The sequence below is a fragment of the Salvelinus fontinalis genome, chromosome 32 (assembly GCF_029448725.1).
Source record: "Salvelinus fontinalis isolate EN_2023a chromosome 32, ASM2944872v1, whole genome shotgun sequence".
In the NCBI taxonomy this organism is placed as follows: Eukaryota; Metazoa; Chordata; class Actinopteri; order Salmoniformes; family Salmonidae; genus Salvelinus; species Salvelinus fontinalis.
Genome location: NC_074696.1, coordinates 33000993 through 33017236, shown reverse-complemented (window position 1 = coordinate 33017236; position 16244 = coordinate 33000993). Strand labels below are relative to the sequence as shown.

The 16244-nt window shown below is 43.6% G+C and overlaps 1 protein-coding gene across 4 annotated transcripts in view; it reads left to right on the top strand.

The window, feature by feature from the left end:
• Nucleotides 1-16244, top strand: part of LOC129831106 (rho guanine nucleotide exchange factor 2-like) — a 70845-nt gene that overhangs the window by 50076 nt on the left and 4525 nt on the right. For 3 of the 4 annotated variants that reach the window (XM_055894147.1, XM_055894149.1, XM_055894150.1), the window contains 14 exons: nt 53-303; nt 656-781; nt 1517-1634; nt 1919-1995; nt 3061-3232; nt 3477-3553; nt 3734-3906; nt 4042-4109; nt 6546-6740; nt 10610-10708; nt 10809-10858; nt 14826-14867; nt 15109-15159; nt 15820-16155. In XM_055894147.1, the coding sequence (XP_055750122.1) occupies nt 53-303; nt 656-781; nt 1517-1634; nt 1919-1995; nt 3061-3232; nt 3477-3553; nt 3734-3906; nt 4042-4109; nt 6546-6740; nt 10610-10708; nt 10809-10858; nt 14826-14867; nt 15109-15159; nt 15820-16155 (1835 nt within the window). The other variant, XM_055894151.1, reaches the window with a different exon arrangement.

The following is a 16244-nucleotide window of genomic DNA, read 5'->3' as shown; positions in this document are numbered from 1 at the left end:
GATGTTACATGTTACATGATCGACTCTTTCTTTGCTTTTCTGTCATCCTCAGAGTTGATCCAGACAGAGCTGCACCATGTGCGGACGCTGCGCATCATGGAGAGGGTGTTCCGCCAGGGCATGCTGGAGGAGGTGCAGCTTGAGCCGGGCGTGGTGCACGCCATCTTCCCCTGCCTAGACCGGCTCACCGCCATACATGCCCGCTTCCTGGCACAGCTGCTCACCCGGCGCAACCACAGCCTACAGCCTGGCAGCACCTACAACTTCACTATCCATCAGCTGGGAGATGTGCTACTGGAACAGGTAGGATGACATGGAAATTATACCCACTGCCTTATGTAACTGACTTGCCTATATAAATAACGGTTAAGTAAAAATACAAATAATTACAAAATAAAATATGTGATCTATACATTTACCATCCTTGTGGATCATTCATTCTTTTCAATACCTGAGAAACTCTGGCCTTTATTGTCATACGTAATCTTAACTACACTGTACAAACAGAGGAGTATGGTCCTCCCCTGGTTCCTCTCGAGGTTTCTTCCTTCTAGGGAGTTTATCTTAGCCACTCTGCTTTTGATTGGTCTTTGGGGTCTAGGCCAGGGTGCTTTAAGTTGATTTGATTGATTGATTGACGGATTGTTACTCTCAGTTCTCGGGCCAGTGTGCTGACGAGATGAGGAAGACCTACGCTGAGTTCTGCAGCCGCCACCTGAAGGCTGTCAAGCTGTACAAGGAGCTGCTGGCCAGAGACAAGAGGTTCCAGTACTTCATACGGGTAAGACCGAGGGAGAGAGAGAGAAAAACAAGATGTGACTTTATGACATTTTTTACTTCTGAAACTTTTTGGGAATGTTTTGGCAATATTCACAGAATGTATTTCATGTCAATAAAAACTTTGAATTGAGATGGGGATAGAGTGAACAACTGAGACCAGGGAGAGCTTTTGTGTTTATGTAAAAAACAAAAATAGAAACCCACAAATTTTGTCACCACTACTGAAGTCTTACTTGTGATGATCATGCTATTTGGTAGTTTCATATTCCTTAGCAGAGAGAAAGAATGAGAGAGGGGGCACAGAGAAAGAACAATAGGCCAATGGAAATGTTCGTGTGCATGTACTTTTTCTATTGTAAATGGTATGTTTTATCTCTCATTTAGATTTAAAGCTCTTCAAGCTAGTTTTGAGGGTGTATCATTCATATCAATTGATATATCCAGAATTCCGGTGAAAAAAATGATTTGCTCTTGATTGCATTACAAAACACAAATATTTGTTGTTTTCCATTGATCCTTCTGTTTGCCGCTTTTCCTGTTTTTCCTCACCTGTTTTTGTCTTGTTCATATTCATGTCTTCCTTTCTCCTGCTGTTTCACTCTTCTTTTCTCCTGCTGTTTCACCCTTCTTTGCCTCTCACTCTCTCGTGCTCTCTTTCACACTAACTCGATCTTTCTCTATCACTTTCTCTCCCTTCTGTCTCATCTTTAATCTGTCTTTTCCGCTCTCTATTCAGCGGGTGTGTCGGGGTCACCTGTTGCGTCGCCATGGCGTCCAGGAGTGCATCCTGTTGGTCACTCAGCGCATCACCAAGTACCCCGTACTCATCCAGCGTATCCTTGACAACACCAAGGGTGAGAACAAGACCCCGTGAATAAAGCAAATGGAACCAGGGGCGAGGGTGATAAGTCATGCTCACATTAGAATAAAATATATTGTTGGGGGAAGCTAAATATAACGTGGGGTATCAAAAATGTAGCCAAACTATGCCAGCTTTTTATATCATGAGACGAGGTTCCTCAGAACTAACTAAAAGCACAGGGTCTTTAAAGGCAATGACTGAGCATGGTTAAAAACAGCACTACTAATAATGTCTAACCCCCTTATAACCCTCTCTCTTTCTCGCTCCCTTAACCAGACAATGAAGAGGAGGCCTCCTGTCTGACCCAGTCTCTGACTCAGATCAGGGAGCTACTCACCTCAGTGGACCACCAGGTGCTTTACTCCTTTATTAATCCATTTATAGTTTGATTTACTCAGGTTATTACTGAGATCAATTCTGACATTAACTAACACCTCTTAGTCAGATTAAAAGTAAAGGACGCCATTTTGACTTGCCATACTATCTATAAACCTGTCCTTTTACTATGTCCATGAGAAAGTGGCAATTACACAGTGCAGAAAATACATTGCACACTGACACTATTGTGAATCAGGTTTGTGTTCATTAGGGCAGGGGTTCCCAAACTTTTTCACTTGGGGGGGGGGGGGGGGGTGCGCCTTCCAGCATTGGGGAACATCCTGCACCACGTCTATTTCTATGGGCACAAGCACTGTTCATGACACAAACTGTTCATACCCCTCTTGTTGGTGAAGAGAATTTTGCAGGTTTAAAGCTTATTTCCAGCAATTCTACACATTTTGTCATGGATGTGCAAAGAAAAGTGTTAAGATTTCCCTTCACTGGAACTAAGGGGCCTAGCCCAAAACCATGAAAAACATCCCCAGACCATTATTCCTCCTCCACCAAACTTTATAGTTTGCACTATGCATTGGGGCAGGTAGCATTTTCCTGGCATCTGCCAAACCCAGATTCGCCCTTCGGACTGTCAGATGGTGAAGCGTGATTAATCAATCCAGAGAACGAGTTTCCACTGCTCCAGAGTCCAATGGCGGTGAGCTTTACACCACTCCAGCCAACACTTGGCATTGCACATGGTGATCTTAGGCTTGTGTGCGGCTGCTCGGCTATGGAAACCCATTTCATGAAGCTTGCACAGAACAGTTCTTGTCAGCTGTCAGCAACAGGTGTGGCTGAAATAGCTGAAACAATTAATTTGATGGGGTGGCCACATACTTTTATGTATATATAGTGTATATTATTATTATATGGGACCCCCACACCCCCCCTGCCGACTCCTCGCACCCGCCACAGTTTGGGAACCACTGCATTAGGGCATGTAAATGGATGATTCTCATTGGACAGGTCCAGGCAGTCCCTCCCTGTTTCAGTCCATTTGCTTTCATTCAGTGCCTAATGATCATGACCCTGCTGTCCAGGTGATGGAGCTTGAGCGGACCCAGAGACTGCAGGAGATCCGGGCCAGGCTGGACCCTCGCGCTGAGGCCAAGGTGAGGGACGGTGGCCTGTTCAGAGGAGGAGAGTTGCTCCGCAGGAGACTCATCCATGAGGGAATGCTGCTCTGGAAAACCCCTGGTTCCAGGCTCAAAGGTGTGTATGTGTTTTGAAGGGTTTGTGTGTGTGTGTATCTGTATGTGTGGCTGAGGACAGGCTATTTATAATGGCTTGAGTGGAATGGATGTATTAACAGTATCAAACACATGGAAACCAGCCTCCACTAGCTTAATTTGTCACAGAAGTTTGTAGGTGATGGAACTATCCCCAAAACATGTTGTTTAACCATGTTTTAAAGGAGGTTTTTATTTTGTGTGCGTGTGCATGCGTGTGTGTTTAGATGTGCAGGTCCTGCTGATGACAGACATCCTAGTGTTCCTACAGGAGAAAGACCAGAGGTTCATCTTTCCTTGCCTAGTAAGTACAAACACACACGCTTACACTCTCACTCTCTCACTCACTCACACAATGACAAACAAAAAACACTTGTGTGTGTATATAGACTTGTTTTATCACAATTTAATATACCGTATGGGGAAGTCAGGGAATATAGCAGCTCTCCTTCTTTCTCTCCTCTCTCCCTCTCCCTCTTTGCAGGACAAGTCTCCGGTCCTCTCCCTGCAGAACCTCATGATTAGGGAGATAGCCAATCAGGAGCGAGGGCTCTTCCTCATCAGTGACTCCTCTCCTCCGGAGATGTATGAGGTCCATGCTGCCTCGAAAGATGACAAGAACACCTGGATACGCCTCATACAACACACTGTCAGAAGGTACAGACACACACACACACACACACACACACACACACACACACACACACACACACACACACACACACACACACACACACACACACACACACACACACACCACTCATACACTCAAAACATTTTTTTGTCTCGCAGTTGTCCTTCCAGGGAAGAGTTCCCACTCATAGAAACTGAAGACAAGGCCCTTCTGAGACGACTGAAAGGTCAGCAATGAACACACACTCATACAGATCAATATGTAATGTAGAGATGGCAAGATTGCGCGGACAGACAAGGCAGCCCTATTTCTAGATCCAACTTTGCACTATTTCGTTTTTTGTATTATTTCTTATTTTATTTGCTCAGAACATTTATGGTAAATTTTCCTATAACCGACAAGAACTTCTGGACCCCAAATTTGACTTCCCAGACCTGAACCCTTTGTTTGGGTTACACAAAGCAGCCCCATTCATCCCGGGTGATTTACCAAAAAGATGCCGCCGAAGGAGAGCTAGGGGAGCTGTCGTTCTAGTCAGTCTCCGTAGAAGGGCAAACCACCCACTGCTTCCGAGTATATTACTTGCTAATATACAGTCTCTGGACAATAAGGTAGACGAGCTCAGGGTGAGGTTCTCCTTCCAGAGGGACACAAGAGATTGTAACATAATTTGTCTTACAGAGACATGGCTATCCCCAGCTACACCTTCTCCGTTCACACAGTCTGTTTGCTTCTCCGTATATCGCGCGGACAGGAAGAAAGAACTCTCCGGGAAAAGCAAAGGTGGACGTGTATGATTCATGATTAATAACTCATGCTGTGATTGTGGCCACGTATAAAAAATGAAAACCTTTTGCTCTCCCCATCTGGAATACCTCTCCATCAAATGTCGGTTTTTGTCATGGCCGTTTATATCTCCCCTCAAGCCGACACCACGGTGGCACTCAAGGAGCTATACAGGACTTTGAGCAAACTGGAAACCACATATCCTGAGGCCGCATTTATTGTAGCTGGGAAATTCAACAAAGTAAATCTGAAGAAAATTCTCCCGTGGTAGGCCTGATTACCAAAAATGATGAGACAGCCTACAGGGAGGAGTCTAGAGCCCAGGCGGAGTGGTCCCTGGAAAATAACCTCTCCCTCAACGTAAAAAAAACCCCAGAAGGAGCTGAATGTGGACTACAGGAGACTGAAGAGAGAGCACACCCCCATCCACATTGACAGGGCCGCAATAGAGAGTGCCAAAAACGTCAAGTTCCTTGGCGTGAACATCACTGATGACCTGAAATGGTCCAACCACACCTGCACCTTGGTAAAGGCATTGTCGCGCCTCTTCAACCTCAGGAGGCTGAAGAAATTCAGCATGGCCCCCAAGACCCTCACAAACTTCTACAGATGCACCATTGAGAGCATTCTGTTGGGCTGCATCACCGCCTAGTACGGCAATTGCACCTCCCTCAACCGCATAGCTCTCCAGAGGGTGGTGCAGTGCACCCATCGCATTACAGGGGGCACGCTGCCTGCCCTCCAGGACATTTACAGCACTCCATGTCAAAGGAAGTCCAAGAAGATCATCAAGGACCTCCGCCAACCGAGTCACGGTCTGTTCACCATCTTGCATACAGACAGTACATGAGCATCAAAGCCGGGACCGAGAGACTGAAAAACAGCTATCTCCAGGCCATCCGACTGTTGAACAGCCATCACTAGCCGTCTACCTGCCATACTTCACCTTGAAACATATGCACCATGTGTATAGTCATTGATCGCTGGTCACATCATATTCTGTTGTTTACTCACTGTGTACTCACCACATTAATATTCTGGATCATGTCTTGATTTTTGATTGTCTCACAAATACAATAAAAACATTCTACTGCACTGTTGGAGCTAGTAACTTAACCAATTTGCTGCACCTGCTATAACGCCTGCAAATCTTTGTATGCGGCCAATAAACTTTGATGTGCTTATACCTACGTAAAATCTAAAGTGTTTGCACATAGGAACTCCATATTTCACTTCTTCTCTACACTATCCTCGCTCTCTTCCTTTCTACCTCCATCGTTCTCTTTATCAATCCCTTTGACCAAATCCATCCCTTCCTTTTTCTCTCTCCACCTCTCCCTTTCAATCTCTATCTCTCTCTCTCTCCTTTCCGCTTCGTTCCCCACCCCACATCTTTCCCTCTCTATATGGGGCTTACAGTACAATGTGCAGTTCTCGCTCTGTGTGTAGGAGGATAAGTGTGAAGCCTGACTCCTACTCAGGCCCAGTGGAGGATCTCATCAAACTCAGTCTATACATCACAGCCTTTCTCTCTCTCATTTTCACTCTTGCTCTCTCTTGGTCGCTCTCTCTCTGACTACAATCTTTCTTGCTCACTTGTACTCCTGCACTTCCCTCTCTCCCTTCCCCTTCTCTCGCTATCTCTCACAATCTCTTATAGCTGACATCCAACTGAACAATGTGTGAATATGATTGCCCCCTACTTTTAAGTCGAGGTCTTGAGGACCATCATGTCAGGTTTTCCCTCTCTCCCCTCCCTCTTTCTCCCTTTCCTTCCCTCTTTCTCTTTCTCTTTTTCTCTCTACTCCACCTATTTCCACCCCCCCCGCCCCCATCCCTTCCATCTTCCTTTCTCTACCTTCATCTCTCCTTCCAGCGGACATCCAGCAGAAGGACCGGGAGGTGCTGGAGCTGCTCCAGGAGCGAGTCACCCTGTTCTCGGACCTGGCCGAGGTGACAGGGGGCCAGGAGATCATGCTGCCGGGGGGCCCCAACTCCCGGAACCTGTTCCGGGCTGACATGCCCCAGGTGCCGCTTGGCGAGAGACTGCTCACGGATGCCATCGCAGAAGGTGAGGGGTTGGTGGTGGGGGAGAAAAAGTGAAGAAGATAGGTAGGGTAAGAGACAGAAGGATGGAGAGCAAGTTTCTCAGTTTCAAGAAAATCAGCACGAAAGCTTAATGGAATTATAATGAATTTAAATGTTGCTATGACAGCTGTCAAAAATAGTCAATTATTGTCAGCACGGCACCTTCATGTCGGAAGAAGGAGCGGAGCAGGCCCTACTGTCGGTAGGAGTGGCGGCATTGAGGGAACACCATTCAAAAAATGACATTCCCCTTCTAAAACTGGTCATAACTCCAGTTCTGTTTGTGATATTAGATTCTAACAACCACAGTGTGTTATATAGACTTATTTAGGAAAAGTCAAGGACGGAATGGGGCATGACTTTAAGAATAAATAAATTAATGAGCAGTTCAAATGACTGCTTTAACGGTTCTAGTGTTAACTGACTTCAACAATACTTCAAAGTTGCCATGTTCTCGGTTGTACTTGGCAATCAACTGTTGCTATTACTTTCCTCATTATTCATCGGATGCATGTGCAATGTGTTGGCACAAAATAGCTGCCAGGTGGTGGCTCAGTTGCCAAACATACCATACATTTCAGATGACTGACTTCAAAGTTCCCTCCATAGAAGGCCATTGGTTGGCTTACATTACGGATTTACTTTACTTGGACCCGTCAAACAGACATTTGAATTGTGTACTGTCTGTACAATTTTAGATAAGTTTAATTGTCCTCTGAGAAGGAAATTATTTTTCAAAGCCTTGTACATTGCCTTCAGAAAGTATTCATACTTAGACTTAGTCCACATTGTGTTGTTAAAGCCTGCATTTAAAATGGATTACATAATTGTTTTTACCACCCATCTATACACAATACCCCATAATGAAAGTGATTTTTTTGAACATTTATTGAAAATGAAAGAGAAATCTCATTATCATAAGTATTAACACCCCTGAATCAATACTTTATAATAGCAACTTAGGCAGTGATTACAGCTGTGAGTCTTTCTGGGTAAGTCTCTAAGAGCTTTCCACACCTGGATTGTGCAACATTTATTTTTTTAATTATTTTTTCCCCCCCCAATTTTTGCAGTATCCAATTGCTAGTAATTACTATCTTGTCTTATCGCTACAACTCCCGTACGGGCTCGGGAGAGACGAAGGTGGAAAGCCATGCGTCCTCCGAAAGACAACCCAACCAAGCTGCACTGCTTCTTAACACAGTGCGCCTCCAACCCGGAAGCCAGCCGCACCAATGTGTCGGAGGAAACACCGTGTACCTGTCCCCCTTGGTTAGCGCGCACTGCGCCCGGCCCGCCACAGGAGTCGCTGGTGCGCGATGAGACAAGGATGTCCCTACCGGCCAAACCCTCCCTAACCCGGACGACGCTAGGCCAATTGTGCGTCGCCCCACGGACCTCCCGGGCGCTGCCGGCTGCGACAGAGCCTGGGCGCGAACCCAGAGTCTCTGGTGGCGCAGCTAGCGCTGCGATGCAGTGCCCTAGACCACTGCGCCACCCGGAGGCGGATTGTGCAACATTTGCACATGATTTTTTATTTTATTTTTCAAGCTCTGTCATTGCTAGACAACCAGTAGATTTAAGTCAAAACTGTATCTCAGCCATATCAGGAATATTCACTGTCTTCTTGGTAGGCATCTCCAATGTAGATTTGGCCTTGTGTTTTAGGTTATTGTCTTTCTGAAAAGGTGAATTCATCTCCCAGTGTCTGGTGGAAAGGAAGACTGAACCAGGTTTTCCTCTAGGACTTTTCCTTTGCTTAGCTCCATTTAGTTAATTTCTTTATCCTGAAAAACTCCCCAGTCCTTAACGATTACAAGCATACCCATAACATGATACAGCCACCCACGCTGCTTGAAAATATGGAGAGTGGTACTCCATAATGTATTGGATTTGCCCCAAACATAACATGTTGTATTCAACACAAAAAGTGAATTGCTTTGCCACATTTTTTACAGTATTACTTTGATGCCTTGTTGCAAACAGGATGCACGGTTTTGGAATATGTTTTATTCTGTACAGGCTTCCTTTTCACTCTGTCAATTAGGTTAGTATTGTGGAGTAACTACAATGTTGATCCATCCTCAGTTGTCTTAGCCATAAGGGAAGGGAAAGGGTATACCTAGTCAGCTGCACAACTGAATGCATTCAACTGAAATGTGTCTCCCACATGCCTTAATCAACGGGTGTCTTAATAGACGTCCACGTCATCACGTCATACTGGCCCAAAGCTCTTATCTGCTAGGCTACCTGCTGCCCCTCTGTAACTGTTTTAGTCACTATTGGCCTCATTGGGAAATCCCTGAGCAGTTTCCTTCCTCTCTGGCAACTGAGGTATGAAGGACCGCCTGCATCTTTGTAGTGACTGACTGTATTGATACACCATCTAAAGTATAATTAATAACTTCACCATGCTCAAATGGATATTCAATGTATGCCTTTTTTTTCTACCAATAGAAACCTTCTACCTTTGCAAGGCAAAGAAGGGCATCTTCCTGGTATTTGTGGTTGAATATGTGTTTGAAATTCACTGCTCGACTGAGGGACTTTACAGATAATTGTATGTGTGGGGTACAGAGATGAGGTCATTCAAATATCATGTAAAACATAATTCCACTTTGACATTATTGTGTGTAGGCCATTGACAACAAATCTAAATGTAATCCATTTTAAATACAGGGGTGTGAATACTTTCTGAAGCCACTGTGGCTACATTTACACAAACAGCAAACTGTTAACTCGTCATCACCCAAACATTGATTGACATGTACAGTTGTCCAGTTTCCACCCTACACACAGTAGTCCTCAGTGTGGGTATCATGTGTATGTTTATGAATTTGAAGTGGCTGTCAACCCCTAGGCTAATGTTTCTCTCATGGAATGTCATTCCTTGAGCACTATATCATAGAAGGTTCTATATGCATTTGAAATGTTATTGGGTGCTTTCTCTTTATTTAGAGTGTGGCTTTAATAAGGTACATTTTGTTTTAGCTTGCCCGCCCATATGGAAAAGAATCATAAACATCTAATCTTGTATGGCAGAAGAAAGTAATTTGTACAAAAAATCTAAGTATCTGGTAAGATTTTGATTTGTTTTGCATTATGTTAGTGGTTCTCAAACCTCTGCCCGGGGACCCCCAGCTTTTCCGTGTATTTGATCTATTCCAGAGCTAGCACACCAGATTCAACTTGTCACTGATCATCAAGCCCTTGAATAGATAAATCAGGTGAGCTAGTTTAGAGCTACAACAAAATTGGGAAACATGAGCAACAACGATTATTATAAGGAAAGTGTATGTTCTAACCATTATTGTAGGTTTCACATTGTTTTTATAAGACAATATATAAAAAATCATGATAATTACAATCAGAACATTTTTATATACGAGTTTCCATGGTTAAACAAGCAATAGGCTGGGCAGCACCTCCTACTGGACAGTTGATTTACCTACAGCTATCCCTTTGGTCCCCCATCCAGGGTTCTAACCAAGCCCTGCTTAGTTTTTATATTTGTCACTGAATACTACCATGTGCTATCAGATAATCTTAACAGATACTTATTAGATTACTTATTAGATTTTTGTACAAATACTCTTCTTCTGCCATACAAGATTCTGGTTTACATTTTCATGATTATTTTTGTATTAATCTTGTTTGTGTATTTGCTGCCATGTGTATTACTTTGTTAGATTCTTCCATATCTTGTCCATGTGGGCAGAGATGTGACTTTAGGCCCAATGGAATGGTCTAAAATGTGAACTCGACCCACCCTGTCACAGGTGAGCTGAAATGAACGCACCATACATTTTGTTAAGCCGCTGATGCTGTATTGTCTCAATTTGTGTCTCCCAGTGGATAGGCTGAGTGAGCTACTGCTGGGCTCAACCTTTGCAGTGCCTCTGCCCTCCAGTTTCAATGGTCACCCGAACCACACGGGAACACTAGTGATCAGTGAGTTACTCCTCTGTGCCATTAATTGACAAGGCTTATAGTAGTCTAGTCTCCATAGCACTGTGAGCAATGACCATTGATGACCGTTGTTTGTTTGTAGATGGCCAGGAGGTGGTTCTCAACGGAATGCACGGGTGCCCAGCAGCAAAGGTAAAGGTCTGAATAATAATGATTATATTATAATAATAATAATAATAATAGCATGGTCATTTAGTGTGGTCTACCGGGCTTAGAACCAAGGTATCCCATGTGCCACAATAATGTTTTGGCTCGCTGAGCTAAAGCCAAGTCCTTAGCTCGGGACGCTAACATAATTCTTCAGGTCCCAGGCAAGATTACTCATTGTGAGCATGGTTCACATGTGGGAATCAAATCAATGTGTAGACTAACAGTGAAATGCTTACTTATGGGCCCTTCCCAAAAATGCGGAGAGAAAAAAGATAAATAGTAGAAAAATAATAACACGAGGAATAAATACACAATGAGTAACAATGACTTGGCTATATACACAGGGTACCAGTACCAAGTCGATGTGCAGGGTTACGAGGTAATTGAGGTAGATATGTACATCTAGGTAGGGATGGTAACTAGGCAACAGGATAGATAATAAACAGTAACAGCAGTGTATGTGATGAGTCAAAAGAGGTCAATGCAGATAGTCTGGGAAGCTATTGGTTAACTAATTAACTATTTAGCAGTCATATGGCTTAGGGGTAGAAGCTGTTCAGGGTCCTGTTAGTTCCAGACTTGGAGCATCGGTAGCAGAGAACATTGCCTTGCGGTAGCGGAGAACAGTCTATGACATGGGTGGCTGGAGTCTTTGAAAAAGTTTTGGGCCTTGCTCTGACACCGCCTGGTATAGATGTTCTGGATGGCAGGGAGCTCGGCCCTACGCACTACCCTCTGTAGCGCCTTGCGTTCGGATGCCAATCAGTTGCCATACCAAGCAGTGAAGCATCCAGTCAAGCTCTAAAAGGTGCAGCTGTAGAACTTTTTGAGGGCCCATGCCACGTCTTTTTAGCCTCCTGAGGGGAAGAGGCATTGTCATGCCCTCTTCAGTACTGTGTTGGTGTTTGTGATCCTTGATAATTCCTTAGTGATGTGGACCCTGAGGAACTTGAAGCTCTAGACCTGCTCCACTACAGCCCTTGTCGATGGGGGTGGGATCGCCCCTCCATTTCCTGTAGTCCACGATCAGCTCCTTTTGTCTTGCTGACGTTGAGGGAGAGGTTGTTGTCGTGGAACCACACTGCAAGGGCTCTGACCTCCCTATTGGCTATCTCATTGTCGTCTGTGATCAGGCCTATCACCGTCGTGTCGTCGGCAAACTTAATGATGAACTGAGCTATAGTTAATGAACAGAATTCTCATGTAGGTGTTCCTTTTGTCCAGGTGGGGGAGGGCAATAGAGATTGCATCATCTTTGGATCTGTTGGGGCGGTGTGTGAATCGAAGTAATGGTGTTGATGTGAGCCATGACCAGCCTTTCAAAGCATTTCATGGCTACAGATGTGAGTGCTACGGGGCAATAGGGGGGGCAGCGTAGCCTAGTGGTTAGAGCGTTGGACTAGTAACCGAAAGGTTGCAAGATCGAATCCCCAAGCTGGCACAAACCTGTCGTTCTGCCCCTGAACAAGGCAGTTAACCCACTGTTCCTAGGCCGTCATTGAAAATAAGAATTTGTTCTTAACTGACTTGCCTAGTTAAATAAATAAATCAAATTGTCATTTAGACAGGTTACATTGGCGTTCTTAGGCAGAGGGATTATGGTGGTCTGCTTGAAACATATTCAAAAAGTTTAGTCCGAAGTTTTGTTTGAATCTTTGCGATGCGCAGTTCAGTCATCATGAGCTGTTTGAATGAACATTTCTAAAGGCTTTCCTAAAAAACCTTCCCAATGAAATGTTGACTGCAAAGTAGGCCTACCTGGCAGAATGATATCATGAGGATTTGTACCAATCACGGGAATTTATTTTTCAAACTCTGCCATCACATGAATCCAATACTGTACATTGTATAGTAGAAAAAACCACTAGCCAAACACATTGGTCTCTAGACGTGAAATTTAATTAAAGAGCAACTGCACTCTCCAAATATATATATATATTTTTTTATTGTTCCCAGACATCAAAAGTGGTCTCCTGGTGTGGTATAAGCATTTTATGTGGACTTAGAACATCAAATGTTAGTTGATTTTTGAAAATGAAAATCTTGGAAAACTCTGAAACCGGGAAAAATCTAACTGGGAAAACAGATTTTACCAGGGCCCTATTTTGTGACTGTCCAAAATCACTAACAATTACTCTTTTTGAGATTGATCGTTTGGTGCGCAATGTAAATCTGATATTGTCAAGTTCAAATGTAATTTTGTGTAGGTCATTATAGGCTACTTGCTCAGGCCGCAAATTAAATATAACATTTTAAAGGATTTGCGCATCATCCGCTCATCCACGGGTCAGGTCATTATTGGTGCGACCAAATCATGTGCCGATGCCATCAACTGAAAAAGTTAGTAGCACTAGTGCCACCTGTGGAAAACATTAGTCTAGAGCCCTGTCCCAAGTGGAAAAAGTTTGGGAACCACTGCATTAGGGCATTTGCAAAAATTGTCTGTGTAGTCCAATTTGTCCTGTTTCAGTCCAATTTCTTTTTGGTGCCTAATGAACATGACTAATGCTTTATGTTTGAAGTTTCAAGTGAAGGCTTCTGTTATCTGAGTCTTCCGCTCTCTGAATTATTATAGCTTGACAGCTCTGTTTCAAACAGTGCCTTGGAGTATCCATGGCAACATCCATTTTTCCAATCACCATTCTTTTATGAAGCCTGCTTGACAACTCTATTCTGAAATGTCATGACAATAATAGGAATGTTTCACAATGAAGCCCTACTGGTTTACTTAGAGAAATATTCATTAATTGCAAAAGTTGAAAAGTACACTGAACAAAAATATAAACGCAACATGTAATGTGTTGGTTTCATGAACTGAAATAAAAGATCCCAGAAATGTTCCATATGCACAAAAAGCGTATTTCTCTTAAATGTTGTGGACAAATTTGTTTACATCCTTGTTTGTGAGCATTTCTCCTTTGCCAAGATAATCCATCCACCTGACAGGTGTGGGATATCAAGAAGCTGATTAAACAGCATGATCATTACACAGGTGCACCTTGTGCTGGGGACAATAAATATAAGTCCACCCTAAAATGCCACCGATGTCTCAAGTTTTGAGGGAGCGTGCAATTGGCATGCTGACTGCAGGAATGTCCACCAGAGCTAATTCCAGATAATTTAATGTTCTGAAACAAAGCTGAACATGTCCCAGTTCTTCCATGGCCTGCATAGTCACCAGACATGTCCCCCATTGAGCATGTTTGGGATGCTCTGGATTGACGTGTACAACAGCATGTTCCAGTTCCCGCCAATATCCAGCAACTTCGCACTGCCATTGAAGAGGAGTGGGATAACATTCCATAGGCCATAATCAACAGCCAGATCAACTATATGTGAAGGAGATGTGTCGCACTGCATGAGGCAAATGGTGGTCACACCAGATACTGACTGGTTTTCTGATCCATACCCCTACCTTTTTTAAGATATCTGTGACCAACAGATGCATATCTGTATTCCCAGTGAAATCCATAGATTAGGGCCTAATGAAATCATTTTCATTGACTGATTTCCTTATATGAACTGTAACTCTGACATCTTTAAAATTGTTGCGTTTGTTTTTGTTCAGTGTAGTTTAAACATGTTTCACCTCACCTCCACCAAAGGAATGGAATTTCTATTGTGATATGAAGCAATTCTATAATATAATCGATCAGTGAGTCATTTGCTTAATTTAATGGAATTTTGAATTTCAAAAGACCGAAACCAAGTGATATGAGGATCATACAGATATTTTTATTTAAAAGTATTTTAGTTTACTGTATTATGTTTGCAGAAACACTTCTCTGTTTAGCTCTGTGGCATTAATTGGTGTTTCGTTTATTTAATTTATTCTTACACCAATTCATCTAATATTGCTTTCTATCATATTTTGAATAAACAATAGTTTATTCACAACAATTGTCAAATGTAGTGTTGATTTAAGTGTGTAATATTTCAAATTTCCCAGGACTGGAATGGGAATCAGGCTGGAGATAGGCCCTCAACCGAGGTACAGTAGTAAATGTTCACTCAATCTCATAAGGAACTACTGTCACTTTATCCGTACATGGCTAACTAGCTAAGAGAACCCACTGAAATATTTGTCTGGAGATGGCGGGAGGTTGTGTTTGTTTTATTTTGTGTGTGCGTGTATATCTATATAGCCTATTAGCATGAGTAATGGTGTTGGTATTTGCTCTTGATTGTGTTGGCATAATATTTATTGTATTCACTGATGGTGTGTTTTTCAGGAAGTGTATCAGAGGCTTGTCAACCTTAGTGCCCACCTTCATGCCCTCCAGGTCAGTGGATGCATCTCTTTGTACCAGACCTGAGTCAAATACAATTGTCAAATATTCTTTATTTAGCTGAGTTTACATTTTCCGGACTATTTATTTGTTTTAATGTGCCGAGAAGCTCAAGTATTTCAGCGTATTTGACATAATGTTTGACCCAGGTCTCCCATATATTTACTGTGTTATATATGGGAGGTTACAGTAGGACGTACCAACTGATGTAGAATTGAGTTAGTTACAGTAGACCTGCTTAGGTTTCTGCTTGTTTTAATCTGCTTGAATAGTAATGTATTATTTTCCTTCCATGATCTCACAGTTAACAAAATACATGTATTTTCCATTGTGGCATCTATAAATGTATCCAGATTTTTTAAAATAAGTTTTATATAGAATTAGCATGACTAGAATACAGTATATTCATATAAAGTGGATGAAATGGTATGTAAACATTATTAAAGTGATCAGTAGTCTCTAAGGTGCAGGGTAGAGTACCGGGTGGTAGTCGGCTAGAACAGTGACTAAGTTCAGGGCGGAGGCCATCTAGTGGTGACTGTTTAACAGTCTGATGGCCTGGAGATTGAAGCTGTTTCTCAAACCCCTGTCACATGGACCAGTCTCCTCATATCTTCCTTCATTCCCTTGTAACTTCTCGTTCTCCTCTCCTAGGGCACTGTGATCAAGCAGGACTCCATCCTGGAGCTCTGCCTGCGCTCTGATGGCCCGCCAGTTGATGCCCCGACCACGCCCACCGGACGGGTGTGGCGCTCCCTGTCACGTGACGCAGGCATGGCCGAGGCCAGCACGGGGGCGGCCATTGGGGAGCTGGCCCTGCTCCAGAGGCAGCACAGCCTCCTGCAGGAGGAGCTGGGTAGGCTGCGGGGGGCCGATGGCCGCCTGAGGGATAGCGAAAAAGCCCGCGCCCAGCTGGAGAGGCAGGTCCGCGACATGAAGGCCCACAGTACCACCGTGTTTGACAGTGTGGGACCTGCAGGCTCAGAGCAGGTAGAGCTACTCACTGGCACTGTGGGTAGTTGCACTTAGCTCAACTATAGGGGGATGCACTGATTCTTAGCCAGCTCATTGTTGTAGAT